At 44.6% G+C, this 20,885-nt stretch overlaps 1 protein-coding gene across 5 annotated transcripts in view; it reads right to left on the reverse strand.

Moving 5' to 3' along the window:
• Window positions 1–12,535: 12,535 nt before the first annotated feature.
• The window catches only part of LOC116947659 (MAM domain-containing glycosylphosphatidylinositol anchor protein 2-like), a 133,950-nt gene continuing 125,600 nt past the window's right edge, over window positions 12,536–20,885 (reverse strand). For 4 of the 5 annotated variants that reach the window (XM_076070992.1, XM_076070990.1, XM_076070991.1 and 1 more), the window contains one exon: window positions 12,536–17,213. In XM_076070992.1, coding sequence (XP_075927107.1) covers window positions 17,128–17,213 — 86 coding nt within the window. In that variant the 3' untranslated portion in view covers window positions 12,536–17,127. The remainder of the gene's footprint in view (window positions 17,214–20,885) is intronic. The other variant, XR_012945704.1, reaches the window with a different exon arrangement.

Raw genomic sequence — 20,885 nt, forward strand, 5'->3', positions numbered from 1 at the left:
CTTTAATTCCGTATTATCGATAAGGATATGATTACTCTCGATTGAACATTACGAATTATGTGTGTTATGGATTATGTGTGGTGATAGTGTGCTTATGATAGGTCCCCAGGATTCAGATCTCATACGCAGAACAATATTATGCAGAATTTCAGGAAGAATCACACACAAACCTTCTGCTTTAATCAATTTTATTTCTAGTTAACTTTAATTTTTGGATAATATAAAAACTCAATCTCGGGATTTTGGAATTTCAACACAGCGTTAACATGATACCATCACGATTGCGTTGTTTCACCTCGATAGCAGCACCTGTGGTTAATTCCCGACGCGTAACGCAATCGATCGGTTGCTGAGAGAGAGATTAAAACATGCGAACTATTCTATCAAACCTTAACTTTATAATATGCAAACTCGTATACTTGAATTGTTACACAACACGGCACTTGGTCTTTGATTCGTATCCAATCCTTAATACATTCTGATATGCGAAGTTATTATGCTTGAAATCGTCAGCACAGTACCACGTTGATGTTCGTTCATTGATTCATAACGATTATGAATTTAAAGCGTTCGACTGAAATACTTCTAATTGCCTTATCAACACCACTCGATGGCCGCAATGCTTCGTTACTTGAATTGTCACACAACACAGCATTCGGTCATTGATCATGCGCGGCCCTTAATGCAATTATTGTCAAGTTGTTAACAATAGGATGACTGATTATTATGCACCGCTACTCGTTGAAAGGGCACTCCAACTAGTATTATTCTTGGAGGCACAAATATGCGTTTGAATTCGTTATTTCATTCGTGGATACCAGCAAGATTATGTAGAAAGAAAAATATTAACGAACGACTCAAGTATTTCTAATCGACTTCTCAACGCGACTCAATGGGTGGCGATGTTTCCTTTTGAGATCCTTATCTCGGGCCAATCTTTTAATTAATTGTGGCCAGACCCCTGACAGGGAACCGGTTGAACACGCTCTTCACCCCCGCGAGCGGCGCTCCGTGGTGAGGTGCCAAGAATTAATCCTTGTTAATGGGTCAGTTGGTAATTTATGCGGTTAGAAGTACAGCCCCAGCACAATATTACAGAGGAAAAATTATGAACACTCTTAAAAACGATGGATTATTCACTCGATCGTTGCGATGTTTCCACAATCACGGATGGTTCAATGGCTTGAGGTTATAGGCTTTGTTAATGACCCGTGTGTGTGTTGAATGGTATGAGTGGTGAAAGAGTAGGCCAATGTTCGGAATCGATTCTTTGCGTCAAGCAAACGTCTGGTTTGTCGTGTAGTGGGGGGCAGTGTATCATACGTATCAGTTGATTCTTCTTTCAGTAGTTGGTTCGGACTCGACGGACGTTGGTGAACGAGTAGATACGTTGTTGTAGCTGAGATGACCGTCTGGTAGATGGCGATAGAAGCACGCCCGCAGCGGCGCGGTTGTACACGGACGGTAGGTAATGCGCGCAGTGCGTCTGCGAGCAGCTGGCACGCTGGTGCTCCGTCGTCGGCGGTTGTAGATTGCAGGTTCACGATTCGCTCGTGGTGGCGCTGGCCGCTGACAGCGGCAGCGGGTCGCCAATTCGGCGAGTTGTAGAGGCGTCTCCGGCGTCGGTGATGGCTGGTCTTCTGCTGAGATGAGTTGAGCGGGTCTTCTGCTGAGATGAGTTGAGATGAGTCTTCTTCTGTTGAGCTGAGTTGAGATGAGTCTTTTTCTGTTGAGCTGCCCCCGAGGGCTGATGAGTTGATTTCAATGCTGAGACGGCTCCTTTTTATGCCAAAAATCTCTCTCCTTCTCGGCTCCCCCTCACGAGGCGGAGCTATCTTTGATCTGATCGTATGTCGGTGGGGGGGGGGTTCGTATGTCGGTGGGGGGGGGTTCGTGTGTCGGTGGTGGGTGGGGTTCGTGTGGCAGTGTGTATGTTTGTGTGTGTGTCATTTATGACACGGTTCTGTTGGGGTCTTTCCTCAAGCCATAAACATTAAGACAACAGACACCTCGATTCATCTTGGTGGTGTCTGGTTGTCTACTCCATCCACCCAGAGAGAGGGGCGGGTTCCCCCCCCCTTTTCCGTACGCGTTCCGACGCACAAAGAAATGGTTAAGATTTTTTTTAAGTTTAACATTTCACATCACAGTTGGTATCTTATCATACACAGTTATGATCCTGCTTGTGATTCATAGTATTTGATTTATTTCCAAGTGAAGATGCTCTTCCGAGCGTATGCATTTTATCACGTGCTGCAGGGAAAGACAAAGGTGGCCGGGATCTTCCCATCTCTCTATACTTTGCAAATATCATTTCGACTCCACATTCTACCAGCCTAATCCACCCCGTTACCTTGGCTCTTACTTAGTTTATTAATTTCGTCACTTTGTGTGTTTATAAATGTGTGACAGTTTAACTTAAAGCTCGCTCGCTCTTTTGCTGCCCGTGTGCAGGGTGGGGTGGGGGCCACTACTAAGTTCCGTGTGTGGCAGATGGTTCCCGCGATAACGATCTGTTTGCCCTGGCGTGAAATTCCTCTCTCGCGCTCTTCGGGAGAGACAAAGGTGGTCGGGAGCACCTCTTTATACTTTCGACTTATATTTCTCAAATACCATTTGGTCCCATGTTCGCCAAGACTCGTGTTTGTAACTACGTCCTCCCGACACCTCTCGGTTTTACCGAGGTTCGAATTGTTATGATGGAATTATTAAAAAGAAAAATAATTATCATCCTGAGTTTAAGAGGTCCGTTTCTTGATTGTTGGAATCCATATCCCTTGGTTCTGTAAGGTTCTATAATGGAATGTCGTGTAAGGTTAACACGTTGTTATTATTAATATTATATTGCAATTTTCTTTAAAACTTTCTTTGCCTGGTTGCCGTGTGTGGGGTGGGGTGTGTCTCCTCATCAAACCCGGCTGGCTTTTCCAGATGGCCCCTTGTGATAAGGTGTAATTCCTGCTTCTTCGCGCTGTGAGAGAGACAAAGGTGGTCGGGGTTGCTTGGGATATTGTTTAAACTCTTTCGCAAGTTTGCCCGTTGTCTCATTCCTTCTCGATAACCTTTGATGTGACTCGGTATTCCTGCTCCAAGCTTTGTTTTAACAGTAAAAGTATTAAAGGTGAAAATCATTTGATAGCGAATTAATCATTGGATAATAATTCACTGATGTGTCTGGTGGCCTGTTCTTAACTGGAGTGAGCGTTAGGATCGCTAATTTTATCTTATTCTTGTTGTTGCCTCTTAATTTTTTTTGTTGTTTTACTGGCAAATAAGGAAAAGAATATGTATACGATTTACCCTGTTGGCGTCTCCGTGTCTAGTCTCTTGGTGTTCTGACCTCGGAGGGACCTTTCCTAAGGGGCCCATCAAACTCTTGTTCATCTGGAGATTTTCGCCGATAGCTGTTACATCCTCGCCTTGAGAGTTTTATTATTTCTTTATATATATGGCCTGTTGATGACCGACATCTGTTTTTTTGTGTTTCTGGCTTACGGGTTTTATTCATTATTAAAAAAAATGTTTGTCACGAAAGAAAGGAAAAAGAAATCTATGTGTATGCATCCGTAAATATTCTTATGAATATTAATTGTGGAAAAAGGGCCGTATACAACAGTGTACAACTCCTCTAGAGCAGTTTTGAGTGAAGATCTCATAGGTAGTGATTCAAGTTGCAGTTTATTGGCAATAGCATTCCAGACCCTGGGGGCATCAATAGCAAAGGCCCTTCCTCCGGTTTTTGTACGGCAATAGGGAATGTGAAGCTGGTAAATGAGCGAAGACCTGAGGTCAAATTTGTTCTTTGAAACAGAGAGGAGATCCAGTAGGTAGTCTGCGGATTGTTTTGTAAGTACATCGTGAATAAATAAGATCTGGTGCACAAGCCGTCGAACATTAAGAAATGTTAAGTTTGACCCAATGTAGAGATCACAGTGGTGAGTCCTATATGGACAATTCAATGCAAATCTTAAGGCCGAGTGATAGATGAAATCAAGCTTTTTCAGTACAGTACTTGGGGCTGATTTATACACGATGTCACAGTAGTCAAGTAGAGGCAGTATGGTAGCTTTTATCAATTCCAAACGGAACATTGGGGGGAAGCAGTGCTTGTGTCGATACAGAAAACCAATTTTTATTTTTGTCTTTTTACCTATAATCAATGTGATCTTCAAAATTCAGTTTTGAATCCAGGATGACCCCAAGATACTTATAGATCTTGACTTGTTCTATTTGATAATTATTTAAGGAATGTAATTGGGGAAAAATAACTTCCTGCTTTAGTCCCGGTGAGAAGCATAGCACCTTGGTTTTGGAGGTATTCAGGACTAGTTTAAGAGCAACTAGCTGATGTTGTAGTTTGTTGAAATCACCCTGGAGCTTAGCAATTACGTCATCCAGAGAGCGGCCAGCAGTAATCAGTATCGTGTGTCAGGCTAGGTGCAGTCGAAGGCCAGGTGAAGTGTCAAATGGAAGGTCACGGGACAGACCCAGGTGCCACAGGTTGGGTTAACTGAGATGGCTGGCAAATGCAACACCGGTGCCCCTTACTGTGCCAACATGCTTTATTTTATCCGCCCGGTACGCTGCTCGTTGTTGTGAGCATCGTTCTCCATTATTGCTGCCTCCAACTGCCCAGTAGCATGCTTTATGAGCCTCCTCCACATAGGCCCATTTTTCCACAGCTTGTACCAGTCATCAGTAACGATTTTAAGCTTTCGTGACTGCAGGAATCCATACTCTTTGGTTCTTTCGGTAAAGTCACATAGGTATAAAATTAAATAAATCGAACGCAACACAAGCGACCGTCATCAGGTGGAACAGATACAACAGGAGAACTGCTGACATAGGAGAAAGAGCTGCTGCAACAAGATGTTAATATAGGATTTTGGTGGGCTCAACCCAAGAGTAAGTGGGCAGAGCTCGAGAAGGAACTTGTACGTAAATGTAAATGTGAGAGATTAGCATGTCAATGTGAGACGGTCCCAGCCACCGGAGGTGGTGGGGATCCTCCTGTGGCTGGGCCGCCTCACAGATATTTAACCTGGTTGTGTACTCAGAAAGTCGGAAATAACAGCTGACATAGGCAGGTAGGATGGAAACATCACAGTCAGTTAAGACTTTACTTGGTTAATAACGTCCTTCCAATGATTGCTCAGTCTGTACCCATCCTCTCGGTTGAAGTTGTGTCTGTGTTTATATATCTGGATGGCTTCATGAACAAATCTCTGAAGGTAGCCGGTAGGTTTGCAGAGTACCTCCGTCTTGGAAAAATCAATTTCGTGTGAACCCACAGCATTAAAACAATTATCCGAAATGGCAGAGGTATTGGTCCTACCCTCATTTTGTTTGTAGAATATACCATTCCAGGTGAAGTATGTGTTGGTAAGGCAGTGCCTTACCAAAGTTGGCAAATCTGGATTGAGTCCTTGTTGGACCAAGTCTTCAATGATTGCAATGGTGTCAGGTACAGGTACATTGGTGAACAGAGAGACTACATCGAAACTGACAAGCAAATCATCTGGAGAGAGTGAGATGTCCTTGATTAGAGAAGCCAAGTGAGCTAAGTACAGCTGAGGTGGACTTGCCTGTGAAAGGAAGCAGGGTCTCAGACAAAAATCGGGCCAGTTTGTAGATGGGCGAGTTAATGGTGGAGACGATAGGACGGAGCGGGGTACCTACTTTGTGGATTTTTGGAAGGCCATAAAATATGAGTGGTCTAGCAGCTGAAGGTTTTAGGGAGCTCTGCTTGGTCTGATCGATTAGAGAAGTCGAATTAGTGATGATATTGTTGGTTTTAGTAGCTAGGCAGTTGGTGGGATCGCTGTTGATTTTGGTATAGCTGCCATCCTGAAGAAGGTCCTGAATTGTGTTGTTGTAAGTGGTTTTATCTATGATGACAGTGGCATTGCCCTTGTAGGCTGAGAGGATGACAATGTCATCTCTGTTTTTTTTATTTAGATAGTTCAAAACGCTCGTCCTTGCGTATGTTGCTAATGGGTTTCTTCGCGTTTTTGAGGATAGCAGCTATTTCAGATCTCGCAACGTCTGCTGGGATGTGTCCCAAGCCTTTGAGGGCTACTTCGACCTGGACAATTATATCATCCACTGGGATGTGTTTAGGGGTGACTGTGAAATTCAACCCTTTAGCTCGTACCGATTTTAGGCTGTCAGAAATTGGGATGTTACTGTAATTGATGACAATCTTGTTAACATAATTCACCTGGAATGGTACATTCTCCAAACAAAGTGAGAGTACCCCAATGGGTTCTCCCTTTATCGCCAGTGGCAGAAAATGTTTTTCTGACATGCAATACCCTGGTGTCTACAAACTGAGTTGTGGTTGCAGCAGCAGTTACATTGGATAAACTTAACGACATGTCTCGGATTGAACACACGGCAGATCTGAAACACGGTAGTACCAATACAGTGAGGGGAAAAAGTATTTGATTCCCTGTTTATTTTGTACGTTTGCCCACTCACAAAGAAATGATCAGTCTATAATTTTAATGCTAGGTTTATTTGAACAGTGAGCGACAGAAAAACAACAACAAAAATCCAGAAAAACGCATGTCAAAAATGTTATAAATTGATTTGCATTTTAATGAGGGAAATAAGTATTTGACCCCCTCTCAATCAGAAAGATTTCTGGCTCCCAGGTGTCTTTTATACAGGTAACGAGCTGAGATTAGGAGCACACTCTTAAAGGGAGTGCTCCTAATCTCAGCTTTTTACCTGTATAAAAGACACCTGCCCACAGAAGCAATCAATCAATCAGATTCCAAATTCTCCACCATGGCCAAGACCAAAGAGCTCTCCAAGGATGTCAGGGACAAAATTGTAGACCTACACAAGGCTGGAATGGGCTACAAGACCATTGCCAAGCAGCTTGGTGAGAAGGTGACAACAGTTGGTGTGATTATTAACAAATGGAAGAAAGACAAAAGAACTTTCAATCTCCCTCGGCCTGGGACTCCATGCAAGATCTCACCTCGTGGAGTTGCAATGATCATGAGAACGGTGAGGAATCAGCCCAGAACTACACGGGACGATCTTGTCAATGATTTCAAGGCAGCTGGGACCATAGTCACCAAGAAAACAATTGGTAACACACTACGCCGTGAAGGACTGAATTCCTGCAGCGCCCGCAAGGCCCCCCTGCTCAAGAAAGCACATATACATGCCCGTCTGAAGTTTGCCAATGAACATCTGAATGATTCAGAGGACAACTGGGTGAAAGTGTTGTGGTCAGATGAGACCAAAATGGAGCTCTTTAGCATCAACTCAACTCGCCGTGTTTGGAAGAGGAGGAATGCTGCCTATGACCCCAAGAACACCATCCCCACTGTCAAACATGGAGGTGGAAACATTATGCTTTGGGGGTGTTTTTCTGCTAAGGGGACAGGACAACTTCACCGCATCAAAGGGACGATGGACGGGGCCATGTACCGTCAAATCTTGGATGAGAACCTCCTTCCCTCAGCCAGGGTATTGAAAATGGGTCGTGGATGGGTATTCCAGCATGACAATGACCCAAAACACACGGCCAAGACAACAAAGGAGTGGATCAAGAAGAAGCACATTAAGGTCCTGGAGTGACCTAGCCAGTCTCCAGACCTTAATCCCATAGAAAATCTGTGGAGCTGAAGGTTCGACCAAACGTCAGCCTCGAAACCTTAATGACTTGGAGAAGATCTGCAAAGAGGAGTGGGACAAAATCCCTCCTGAGATGTGTGCAAACCTGGTGGCCAACTACAAGAAACGTCTGACCTCTGTGATTGCCAACAAGGGTTTTGCCACCAAGTACTCAGTCATGTTTTGCAGAGGGGTCAAATACTTATTCCCCTCATTAAAATGCAAATCAATTTATAAAATTTTTAACATGCGTTTTTCTGGATTTTTTTGTTGTTATTCTGTCTCTCACTGTTCAAATATACCGACCATTAAAATTATAGACTGATCATTGCTTTGTCAGTGGGCAAACGTACAAAATCAGCAGGGGATCAAATACTTTTTTTGCCTCACTGTACCTCTCCCGTTGCTGATCATTGTTTTAACGCTGTGAGCTCACGCGAAATTAATTTTTTCCTAGACGGAGGTACTCTGCAAACCTACCGGCTATCTTCAGAGATTTGTTCATGAAGCCATCCAGATGTATAAACACAGACACAACTTCAACCGAGAGGATGGATGTTTCCATCCTACCTGCCTATATCAGCTGTTATTTCTGACTCTCTGAGTACATCACCAGGTTAAATATCTGTGATGCGGCCCAGCCACAGGAGGATCCCCGCCACTTCCGGTGGCTGGGACCGTCTCACATTGACATGCTAATCTCTCACATTTACATAAAAATTCCTTCTCTAGCTCCGCCCACTTATCCTTGGGTTGGGCTCACCAAAATCCTATATAAACTCTTGTTGCAACAGCTACTTCTCCTATGTCAGCAGTTGTCCTGTTGCATCTGTTCCACCTGATAACGGCCGATTGTGTTGCAATCAAAACGTCGTGATTTATTTAATTTTATACCGACATGACTTTACCGAAAGAACCAAAGAGTATAGTCATCAGTAAGTCCAATTAGGCCAACCTGAATGTTTCAAAGCGATGCAGATGTTCCTTCAAAGGTGTCCACGTTTCCCAAGCACAGGAAAGGGAGGGCATAACTTTGGCTGAGAAGACCCAGAGCTTCGTATGGAGTGATAGGCCAGGTCGTTTCCACACAGCATAATGCAGCTGATTAAAAGGCTCGAAGTAAGACCTTTGCTGCCGAACCTGAGCCGCTTAAAGTACACTGCCCAGATAGGAAACTTCTCTGCTCTCTCCACAATGGCCCCATCACAAATGGGGAGTTGATGGAGGAGAGCATTTTATGAAATCAAATACCCAGACAGGTGCTTGCGTTTTTGGGGGGCTGATGGTAAGGCCCAATCTCTCGGTAGCATGCTCCAGGTTCTGCAGCAGTCTATCCAACTCCTTATAGTGAGTGGAAATGACCAGATCATCAGCATACGGAACATTGTTGAACAATAGGGAGCCATGCCTTGACTACATCTGGGCATCAATCAGTCTCGGGTTGTATCTGTACCAGATGAAAATTCCTCCTATGCAGCCATGGAAAACGTCCTGAATTATGTGGTCAAAGAAGACGTTAAATAGTGTAAGGGCCAAGATGAACATGAAATGGCTCCGACTCCCTACCACGCAGTATTACCCGGAGCTGGCTGCCATTATGAAGCTCCTTAATGTTGTGTGAAGAGGGTCAGGGACCCCAAATCACGAATAATTACCCACAGCCCTGTCCTATTGATGGCCTTAACCAGATCAATAAAGCATAGATGTAGGTCCTGTTGAAATCCCCAACACCTCTGCAGATGGACCGAGAAAATGGCATCCATGCAGGACCACCCGCTCTGAAACCACTTTTGGGTTACCGGCAGCCTCTCTTTAGCATACATTGTAAGGTAATGTTGAATAATCCTTGCCAGGACCTTTCTTGTAACACTGAGGAGGGAGCTGCCCCAATAATTACAAGCAGTGGGGACCATCAAGGCATCCTTCCAATCCTGCGGAGTCCGTCCTGTGAACCAGATGGTGGGTAATCATGTCATATCGGGCAGCCTGCACACATGCCACACTCCCTCAGCAGTTTGCTTGAGAGTTCGTCTCTGTCCGGCTCTGGATCCAACTTTTGCGCTTCCTCCCTAGATGGCACGCTGAGAGAGGCTACTTGTTTTACGATATTTGAGGCACAGCAATACACTTACCTACTCATCACACTGCATAACACACTCTTTCTGCTTCTTCCCTCGCAATGCTCCACTTTTGAATTCCCTCCCATTGTCTCTTTTTCAAAGCTCCTATAACAACAACCTTTGCTCAATTCAAGACACTGTTAACTTATCTCTTTCAAGTTTAACAATGCTGTTTGTTACTGGCCGCTTGACGTTTTGGGCCTATATTCGGCAACTCTGTTATAAAAAATGTGGAACAGAATGGTCACCGAACAAGGCAAGCCAGTGTTTTAGCTGTATGCCATCATGTAGGGTTGAGATATCAAACACCGGAAATCCAAAGGATTAATTGTATAAGCGGCTGCAGAAGATTTCTACCTTGATATTGCAGTTGCAAATGGCTGTATTCGCAGTACAACGGTACAGCATCACACACCGTTCCTTGTAAAACAGTCTGACGATGTTGCTGTTGCCCTTGAGTGAGCTGCAGATTCTCCATCAGAAGTTTTCTTAGATTTAGCAGCTGCTTTCCCATTTGACCATGTGACATGAGTCATAATTTTTTTTATGCTACCGCCCGCCAAGAAATTATTCTGGAAATGAATCTGGGAACCGTCTGACCAAGTCTAGGGCACGAGGAGTCAAATCTGCCTTTGCAACACGGAGCAGCCAATCGTCATCAGACTGGGTGCCGCTATACGGCAACAGACTGTCAAGCTTAGTGTTCAGCCGCTCATAAACATTCGTCTTCCAACTGCTTCGACATCACGACAGGAGATGCGAATCATGGAAAAATAAATTATTGCGAAAAATGTGCTTTTTATACCGTGCTCCACCAGCATACCGCCAAGACGTTCAAATGCAGGAAACACAATGTGCTGCATGATATTTCCAGTCACTTGTTATTCCAGTGAATCCTGCTTAACTATACCGGAGTTCACACACATCGAGTAGCTTAATTGGATGACTTCCACTTATCAAAACAGCAGTTTGTTAATGGGGCTGGCATTGCTGATGAACCCACAATATCAAAACTGGTCCAGAGTTTGCTTGCGTAAACGGATGGTGTCATATAAAATTTGTCCATAATCTCTTTTTTTTACCAGGTGAGGCCCACTGAGCTACACAGCTTATTTTCAGAAGCGACCTGGCCACAAATGATAGCTCAACAAAGTTGCTTATCATGTGGAATTCATAGCAGCCAAATACTCTTTAACACATGTTTCTAAATGTGGAGGAAGAAAAATGTGTTGGCATTAGCAGAACACATAAACCAATTGTAGCTCTGTCGACCGACAGGTTGTTCCTTTCACCTGAAGAAGGCCACTTGTGTTGTGGCCGAAACGTCTTGAGAATTGTATTGTTTTATTTTATTATTTTATTCTCATTCTATGTGACTTTACCGAAAGAACCAAAGAAGATGAACCCTTGCAGTCACGAAAGCTTTAAATCGAAACATTTACACATTAAAAATAATTAATTCCAATACACATTTATAATAGGCTTGGATATTCAACGTCATATATATGGTAAATGGTTAGATCACATGTTGGTTACTTTACAATTCAATTTGTGGTGTATAGTCAGGTGATAGATATTCTTGGGTTAAATCGAGTAAATATGTTTCGTTAAACCTGCCAACAACCGACACAACCAATTGGTAAAGTTGGTCAGTAAACAAAACATGCCAATTCGTTACTAGTTCAGTACATCTATGTGCGTCATGTTAATCTATAATAGATATGCATTGTAATTTATGAATTTCACCCCCCTCTGGTCTTCGCACCTGATTGGCTCACAGTGATGACGTCACATGTATCCCCCTATTTAAAACAGGATTTTGCCACAATGATGGTTATTGCCTGATGAGGCTGGTTATAATTACCGGTGAAACATTGTACTCGAATTGTAAATGTTGTGGGTTTACTCTCCAACTCACCCATGTGCTGAATTGGTAACAAATTGGCATATTTACTTTACGTGACAAACCTTACTGATTGGCTGTGTCGGGTGGTAGCGGATTTAACGACACATTTATATTTATGCGATCTAGCCCAAAAAACCTCTTATGGATACCATTGGTCGCGAAAGCCTACGTATTAAACTTAGTCAGGTGGTTGGAGAATCAGAAAAGGTCTGCATCTACCATACAATCATTAAACCGTGATGCCCTTTGCCAGTATCTTTACTAATTTGCACACACCATCGTGAAGTAGTCGTATATCTTGGTATTGCAGTCTCAAACTCGATCCTCAGTCACTTTCCCACCATGATAGTATCAATATTGGTGTAGAAGTCTTATTTTCAACAAGGGTGATAAACCTGATTTGAATAACTACAGACCAATACCCATCTTGTATATAAATTGGTCACGGAGATGATATTGTTGACCACATACTATCAATCAGATTCTGGGGAAAAAATATGAATCAAACATACCATTCTGCCTAGCTTCTGTAGACTATGAATATAAGGCATTTGACGAATTGATAATTTATGTAGTCATTCAAGATTTCACAAAGCAAGGGCGAGGTAAAAAAATATAAAAGTTTTGCTGTCTGGCTGGTGCGAAGGGCGGGCAAGTGCGCGGTTGTGACATCACCCGTATCCCACAGTGTAGAGCCAGGTTTGTGCGTCACGCCAACATCACTCCTCCCGCCACCCACCACCATCCATTCCCGGTTGTGGATCCCGCACAAATTGTGCGGGCAGTGCTAGTATATAAAAAATATATAAAGCTTTATAAAATAAAAGTTACATCGAGATTACATGTACCAAAATACATATCAGACAAGGTGACACGCTTTTGCCAAAGCTGTTCACAGATATATTCGGTGTTTTTTATACATATAAAATTGGATTGGAGAAACAAAGGCATAAATATTAATGGAGAAAACATTCACCGTCTACGATTTGCTGACTCAGTCATCCTACAACCAGTGGGAACACACTAAAGATGTGTTAGAAATCAAATCAAATATATATCACGTTTCAATCACAACACAAGCGGTCGTCCTCAGGCGGAAAAAAATAATCCAGCAGTGGAACTGCTGAACCAGGAAGGAAAACAGCGAGATAGCTGTTACAACAAGACATTATATATGTGAAGGGCAAGCAGGCGGGGTCTGAGCTGGAAAAGAATTCCATCCCCGTACGCAAGCACATCAGTTGTGTTGCCATCCTGACATCCACCCTATGTCCTTCCCTGTGGAAGAGATACGTGGATGACACTTTCGTCATCTGGCCACATGGCCAGCCAGCACTGAACCAATTTTTCAACCACATCAAATCCATACACGCATCCATCAAATTCACCATGAAAGTGGAAAATGATGGCAAGCTACCATTCCTGGATGTTTTGATCGAGAAGAGGCCTGATGGCTCGTTGGGACATTCCGTCTACAGGAAAGCCACCCACACGGATTCCTATCTAAAGCCTGACTCCCACCACCATCCGGACCAGAAGAACTCCCTCATCAAAACACTACACCGCTGCATCTCCGACCAGTGCCACCGAGCCAGTGAACTGCAGCACGTACACCAAGCCCTCAAGATGAATGGATACTCAGACCACACAATCCGCAAAGCTGTATCCCCAACCATGGGGAGACAACCATCTAAGGACCCAATCAAAACCATCACCTTGCATACATAGCAGGTGTTACCAAAAATATTTCCAAAATCTTAAACAAACACAAAATCCAGGTCCGATTGCATACAGTACACAAAATCCGTTATTTGATCCCATCTGTCAAGGATCTCATTTCTGACATGCAATACTCTGGTATCTACAAACTAAGTTGTGTCTGCGGTAGCAGTTACATTGGGAAAACGAAACGACATGTCTCGGACCGTGTTCGCGAACACAAGGCAGATTTGAAACACGGCAGAACCAATACCTCTGCCGTGGCTGATCATTATTATAACGCAGTGGGCTCGCACGATATTGTTTTTTTCGAGACCAAGGTACTCTCCAACCTTCGGGCTGCCATCAAAGATTTGTCCATGAAGCCATCCAGATATATAAACACATAGACAATTTCAACTGAGAAGATGGGTATAAGCTGAGCAATCATTGGAAGGACATTATTAACCAAGCAAAGTCGTAACTTACTGTGGTCCTTCCATTCTTCCCTGCCGTTTGGCTCTTATCTCCCACTCTCTGAGTTGCATTGCCCTGTTAGGTGCCTCTGCATTAACTGGCTAGGGTCTCACTAACATGACCACCTCTGCTCCCTTCGCCTCGATGTATCGATGGTTCTGGCTGTGTAATGGGCTGTGTGTCCCACTGGCACAACCACCGTTGTGGTGGTTCTCTTGCATGGGCGCGCTTGCCTCTCACAGCGCAGTTGGTAGCGCCGCAGCTTGTGTTACACATAGACATGACATTAACCTGCTAAACCCCCTAATCTCTCTGCCTAATCTTTCCCATCAACATCGTGTTAATCTCCCATTAACACTGCTGTAGTGCGCATATGCGGGGATGATGCTCTTATGCGGCGACAGAAGCTCATTTCATGCTAATCTCTCTCCCTAATCTCCCCCATTAACACAACTGACGTGCTTGCATGCGGGGATAGAATTCCTTTCCAGCTCAGACCCCACCTGCTTGCCCTTCACCACATATATAATGTCTTGTTGTAACAGCTCTCTCACTGTGTTTCTTCATGGTTCAGCAGTTCCACTGCTGGAATATTTTTTTCGCCTGAGGACGACCGCTTGTGTTGCGATCGAAACGTGGTGATGTTATTTTTTATTTTTTATTTCAACCTATGTGACTTTACCGAAAGAACCAAAGAGTATGGATTCCTGCAGTCACGAAAGCTTCAAATCAAGATGTGTTAGAAAAACAAGATACATGTGAGCAAAATAAAAGTCATGTACAACAAGTTTACTAGGTTATTGGAAATATTTGGAGTTTGCATGTTCTCCCCGTGGTCGCGTAGATTTTTCTCCGGGACCTCCGGTTTTTCCCTCCACATTTAGAAACATGTGTTTTGAATATTTGGCTTCTATACATTTCCACTTAAGACACTTTGTTGAGCTATCATTTGTGGCCAGATCGTTTCTCAAAAAGAGCATTCTAGCTCAGTGGGCTTCACCTGGTAAAATAGAAAAGTTTTGTTTGTATTGCACCATACATTATATAAAATGTTGTGTTTGGGTAACATTTTCACAAGTGCGTGGAAATGTCATGAGTTTGTGAGCTGTTTATGTACGCGTAGAATTTAGTATATTTTATTTAGAAACGTACGAACTAAATTGTACACATTTTCTGAATATTACAGCGTGATTTGGTGTTGTTCAGGTTTATCAGAACTATATACATTGTCATACTTTCCTCTGTGTATGTGTGTTTATCGATGTGTAACGATGGCACCGAGTGTGTTCGCATGTCTTCACGAAGTGTAGCAAGTGAGTGCGTCATTTGGTCACCCCCTGAAGCGAGAAAGTCGCTTTCTGGTTTGGTGAGTTTAGGCACTTTGGAATTCGTTCCAGTATTCTATGTTGTACTGCATGCGTTGTATCGTGGGGAAAACCACAGAAAATGTCTGACCTCGGTAATTTGCAGTGATGTGTGCTTTACAACTAGGAAAATATATGCGAGTTCATTCATTTTTTGAGCGTACTTAAATTGATTATTCAATGACTCGTGACACTTTCTGAAGACATTTTCCAGGCTTAGACGCTGCCTAGACACATGTACTTTATTCTATGAGAATCGAAGACTCTATTATAGATAATATACCCACATTTCCGTTGCTCGTTTGAGCCCACTTCATATATATAATGAATTAATTTATGTAACTGCGTGCCACTATAATGTAATCAGCTTAGCATATGTGGTAGTGAAGTAAAAAATACATTTTACAGAATCAATTTTCAACCATTTCACAAACAGCAGTATTTAAAATGGTCACAGAAAATGCACGCATTAGCCCAGCCTGAGCTGCGCTGAATACTAACTGCCACACAGGAGTTGTTACTTGTCAACAGGATCGCTTTTCTTCACATGGACATGCGTGGAGCGTGGAAAGGTGTGCAGATAGGCCACTGCAATGCCCAGAAGGAGCAACACGCCTGGAGACATAACCATGAAGAACTGTTGAGGATTGTGTTTGTCAGTGCACGATTGATATAAAGTGTTACTGTGGTATACAGTATAAATATGACCGTAAGAGTGTATATTAACAAATTGTGTGACATGCATTCTATATGGGCATTATACAATTCACGTTGTAAGATGTAAGCCATAATCTTGCTTCAAAACTGTACGTACACACATTTAAAGTGGACTTATATGGCGATAAATACATGCAGCTCAATTTTCAGTTAATTTCACTGCCTTGCCTTGTCTAAAGCCCTCGCTGCAGGTAAAATGATAAGAGAACATGTGTAAGCTTCATGCCAAGCTAGTCGTGAGTCTTGTCAGAATTAAATACCACCACACATTGCTTCTCAAGCCTCTTCTGATGTAGTAGTAGTAGTAATAATGCGATCGTTTGATTTGGAAACGGCTCATTTTTCAGGAAGGAAACATTGAAATATATTTGGCCAAGATCTAGAGAAAACCCAAGCATAAGAGGGGATAACACTCAATATATGCACAAACAAAATAAATGTACTTGCTATCTCCTGGCCACCTTATAGTCAGTGGGGTTGAGAGTGTTACAATTCTGCCCAGTTTGCCTCTCAAGTGCAGAATTTCAGGTGTACATTGGCAGTCTTGGACACGTGATGTGCATACAGAGTGGTCAAAGCCCGTCCTGCACACTCGGCAACCCTTAACAGACGACAGCCTATGGACACGGTAAGTCTCTTGCAAATTTAAACGTGGGTTCAGTACTCTATAATGATGGATACAAAAAGGGACACACTACAAAATGTGTATCGTGCAGATGGTAATAGCAAATATATTTTTAAAAATTATGTAATGACGGTAAAAATGCTGTGCTTCACTTTGCAAACAACAATAATTAGGAAAACTAAACCAACCGGAATGATGGAGCGTTGCATAAAAGTGCTTTGATATCACTCGTTCTTGTAATCTTGTGTCTATCAGTCTTATAAAACATTTGCAATAACCAGAAGGCAATAGGGGTATCTACGGTGCATTAAACAAGAGGCATAAAATGCCCTGCTTGCACTAAATTCTTGATGTTCCTTTGCTCAGATTTCCCGTTTTTTCTTCTTGCAAACCCACACATGCTCTCGGAATTATGCTTAATCCGTGACGTGAGAGGTATTGATGCTGTACATTTATTTTTTCATTCCATTATAATACATTGCTGCTCATATAGAGTTCCACCAGGTGGTCAGAGGTATTCATGCGGATGCTTGACATTGTGAATCACCAACTCGTCCGATAAGGAAACCGTTGGTGTTGGTCCTCCCATCACCGAAGCGTCAGCCAGGCGGTGGCGATACTGAGCAGAGGCAGACACGAGGCAGAGAGGGCCACTGCCGGCACTCCCCTTGCACCTGAAGCACAAACACTCACGATTAATAATGCAGTGTGACATGCGAGGTCCCTCAACCCTGTGCTTAAAACCAAAACAGTAATTCGCGTCATTGCGCCTCTGAGTAGCACGGTTGGCTATGTGTGGTGCTAAATAAGTTCAACATACATACATTGCGGAGAAGTTAAGTGAACAAAATCAATAAGCAGATAATTCTCCTTCCCCCTTCAGTCTCTCCACATAAAAAAAACAATTTTATTTAAACATCAACATGGCCTTCTGGGAGCGATTTCATTCAGCGGTATTGGTTTAACACAAGCAAACTGAGGACCAGCTTTGACTTTCAGTGTATCATCAACAGGCTTGCTTAGTGCAATGCAAGGTGCCAGACTGCTAGAAATTAAAATAAAAAAAATCTACACGCATCAACACAAGCTACATCTAAAAGCAGCTTTGAAGACATTTTTGTTGTGAATGACTGGATTTTTGTTGTGAATGATCATATTTCAAATGCCATGTTTCCCTATTTACTTACAATGAAAATTTTCAAATCACTATAATGGAATGATAACACAAATATATACCAAATGCATTAAAAGACTAATCAACTCTTAATTGATAGCGAAACAACACTGCACCATGGTCACAGGAGACTTCAAAGGTCATGTTGCACATTAGGAATGGACCACTGTGAAAGTCCTTATGTGCTGTGCAGTACAGCAATGCGCGTGTGCACACCAGCATATTATACTTCGCGGTTTAATGGTAATTAATTGAAGGTGGAGGGGTTACCAGCCCCTCGCTGCCGTCCAGAGCCCCCGTTTAGCCCCTGTGGTGGACACATGCCATGAGGGGAGGAGCCAATCCAGATTGGAACTCCCTCCACAGCACTGTCCACGACAGAGTTGCCCGTCCGGCACCGCGAGGAGGTAGGGGGTTGTTTTGCAGGCAAAGCCGATGAGTCAGATGCCTTCTATGACCTGTCACAGGTGCTGGCTAAAGTGGCCCCTCGGGATAGAGTCATCATGTTGGGTGACTTCAATGCCCGAGTTGGTCATGATGCTGGCACCTGGTCTGGAGTGATTTGAGGGCATGGGCCAGATCAGCTCAATAACAACGGTAGGAGGCTGCTAGATTTTTGTGCAGCCCATGGGCTTGTTATTACCAACACGCTGTTCCGGCATCGGCGCATCCACACAACATCATGGATGCATGTCGGGTCCAAGCAAGAACATCTGCTGGACTACATAGTGACGGACCAGCGGATGCGAGCCCATATCCTTGACACCAGGACCTACCGTGGAGCTGATCTGCCCTCTGACCATCGACTAGTCATCTGTAAGATGCGCCTGCCATTCTTCCACTCCGGTGGTGGGTGTACACCCAGGACCCCATTCCAACCTAAAGTGGCCTGGTCTCAGTTATCTGATGAAAGTTGCAAGCAAGAATTGCATCATTGCTTGCGGCTGGGATTGGCATCGTCCCCGACTCCTCCTGATGTCGAGGGTAAATGGGCGAGGTTTAGGACTGTGACTCATGCAGCTGCAATGGCTGCTTTGGGTACGCGGTCCAGACCTCCCCAGAGACCCTGGCTGACAGAGGAGGTGTTCAGGATGGTTGAGAAAAAGCGACAGTCCCACTGTCATCGGCTACAGAATCCCACGTCAGAGAATGAGGAGGCTTAAGAAGGGGGACCGCACAGACTATAACAACTACAGGGGCATCTCACTCCTCAGTTGGCCGGGAAAGGTCCTGGCAAGGATTATTCAACATTGCCTTGGCAGGCATGCTGAGGAGAGGCTTGCGGAGCCCCAATGCGGTTTCAGGAAAGGGTGGTCCTGCACAGATGCCATATTTTCTGTCCGTCTGCTACAGCAGAGGTGTAGGAAATTCCAACAAGACCTACATCTCTGCTTTATTGACCTGGTCAAGGCCTATGATACCATCAGTAGGCCTGGGCTCTGGGTTGTTCTTCGTGCTTTTGGAGTACCTGACCCTCTGCTCACGATCATTAAGGACCTTCATGATGGTGAGCGGGCCCGGGTAAAACTACGTGGCCGAGAGTCAGAGCCATTCCCTGTACACCTTGGGGTGCGACAGGGATGTCCTCTGGCTCCCACATTATTTAACATCTATTTTGACCACGTAGTTCGTGAAGCCTTCAATAGCTGTACCGGGGGAATCTCCATATGGTACAGATATAATGGGAGGCTGATCGATGCCCGGGTGCGGTCAAGGGATGGCTCCCTATTGCTCAACCACGTTATGTATGCTGATGATTTGGTAATATCTGCTCATTCAGAGGAGGAGTTGGAGATGCTGCTGCTGAGACTGGAGCGTGCCACTAAGAGGTGGGGCCTTACCATCAGCCCCACCAAAACTAAGCACCTGCCTGGGTATTTTGTACCATCGGACACTCCACCCCCCCAACTCCCAATCGGTGATGGGGCAGTTGTGGAGAGAGTGGAGAGTTTCCCATACCTGGGCAGTGTGCTTATGACCGGCTCCAGTTTAACAGCAGAGGTCTCACTCCGAATCAGTCGAGCGGCAATATCTTTTCATCGGTTGCGTAACGCTGTGTGGAAGCTACCTGGTCTATCGCTCCGCACTAAGCTTCAGGTCTTCTCGGCCACGGTCATTCCCTCCCTTCTCTACGCTTGCGAAACGTGGACCCCCCTAATGGAACATCTTCGCCAGTTAGAAACATGTAGGCTGGCCTGCCTACGATCCATCCTGGGTTTAACCAGACTGGATTGTGTGAGGAGCTCACAAATCCTTGAAAGATCTGGACAAGATCCCATTGGTGAGCTCCTCTGGCGGGCAAGTCTGCGATGGCTGGGTCATGTAGCCCGCATGCCCAGCCACCGCATGCCGAAACAGCTTTTGTTCGGCCGGATTGAGGGGGCTAAACGGGCGTGGTACGGGCTAGAGAAGAGATGGAGTGATGTGGTACAGGAGGACATGGAGCTGAGTGGACTTGCCGATGACTGGTACCAGCAGTGCCAAGATCGGCCTCTGTGGAGGAGGCTCGTGAAGGACACTACTGCGCAGTTGGAGGTAGTCGCCCTCCAACAACAACAGAGGGCGGAGGAGCGACGCCCACTACAACGAGCGGAGCGCCTAGTGGCTGAAGCACAGCGGTTTGGCACAGTAGGGGGCATAGGTGGTGCATCAGCCAGTCATCACAGTCAGTCGACCCGTGGCACTTGGGTCTGCCCCGTGACCTGCCAGCGGGCGTTCGACACTTCACGTTGCCTCAGGGTGCACATAGCCTGGCACAAGCGTCGTGGTGACGTCACCGCCACTTAGTGGTGAATGGCGGTTGTTGTATATTATACTTGAGTTGGGCCGGTAGGTGGCTGGCAGGGTTATTAATTAACCACACCGGTACACAAGTCACACGGTTGAAGATCGCTGTGTGTGACACTCGTGCTGTTGCATTTTACGGATTTACCACAATAAATGTGTTTGCCCTCGATTTGGAGCACTTGCCCACGTCCTTCATTTCGAGTGTGCAACATATTTTGGCGAGCCTGACAGGAGCAGGGAACTGGCGAGGGTTGCTGCAGGGGGAACCAGCAGTAACCTACATGCCAGAGTCCCAAGGGTGTCAGCACTGTTTATGTGAAGAGAATGATGTTGTAAGACTGCAGAAGTGCCAGGGTTGTCACGCAGTACAGTACTGCTCGAATAC

Source organism: Petromyzon marinus, chromosome 31 (genome assembly GCF_048934315.1).
Source record: "Petromyzon marinus isolate PM22_M1 ecotype Great Lakes invasive population chromosome 31, UKy_Petmar_22M1.pri1.0, whole genome shotgun sequence".
In the NCBI taxonomy this organism is placed as follows: Eukaryota; Metazoa; Chordata; class Hyperoartia; order Petromyzontiformes; family Petromyzontidae; genus Petromyzon; species Petromyzon marinus.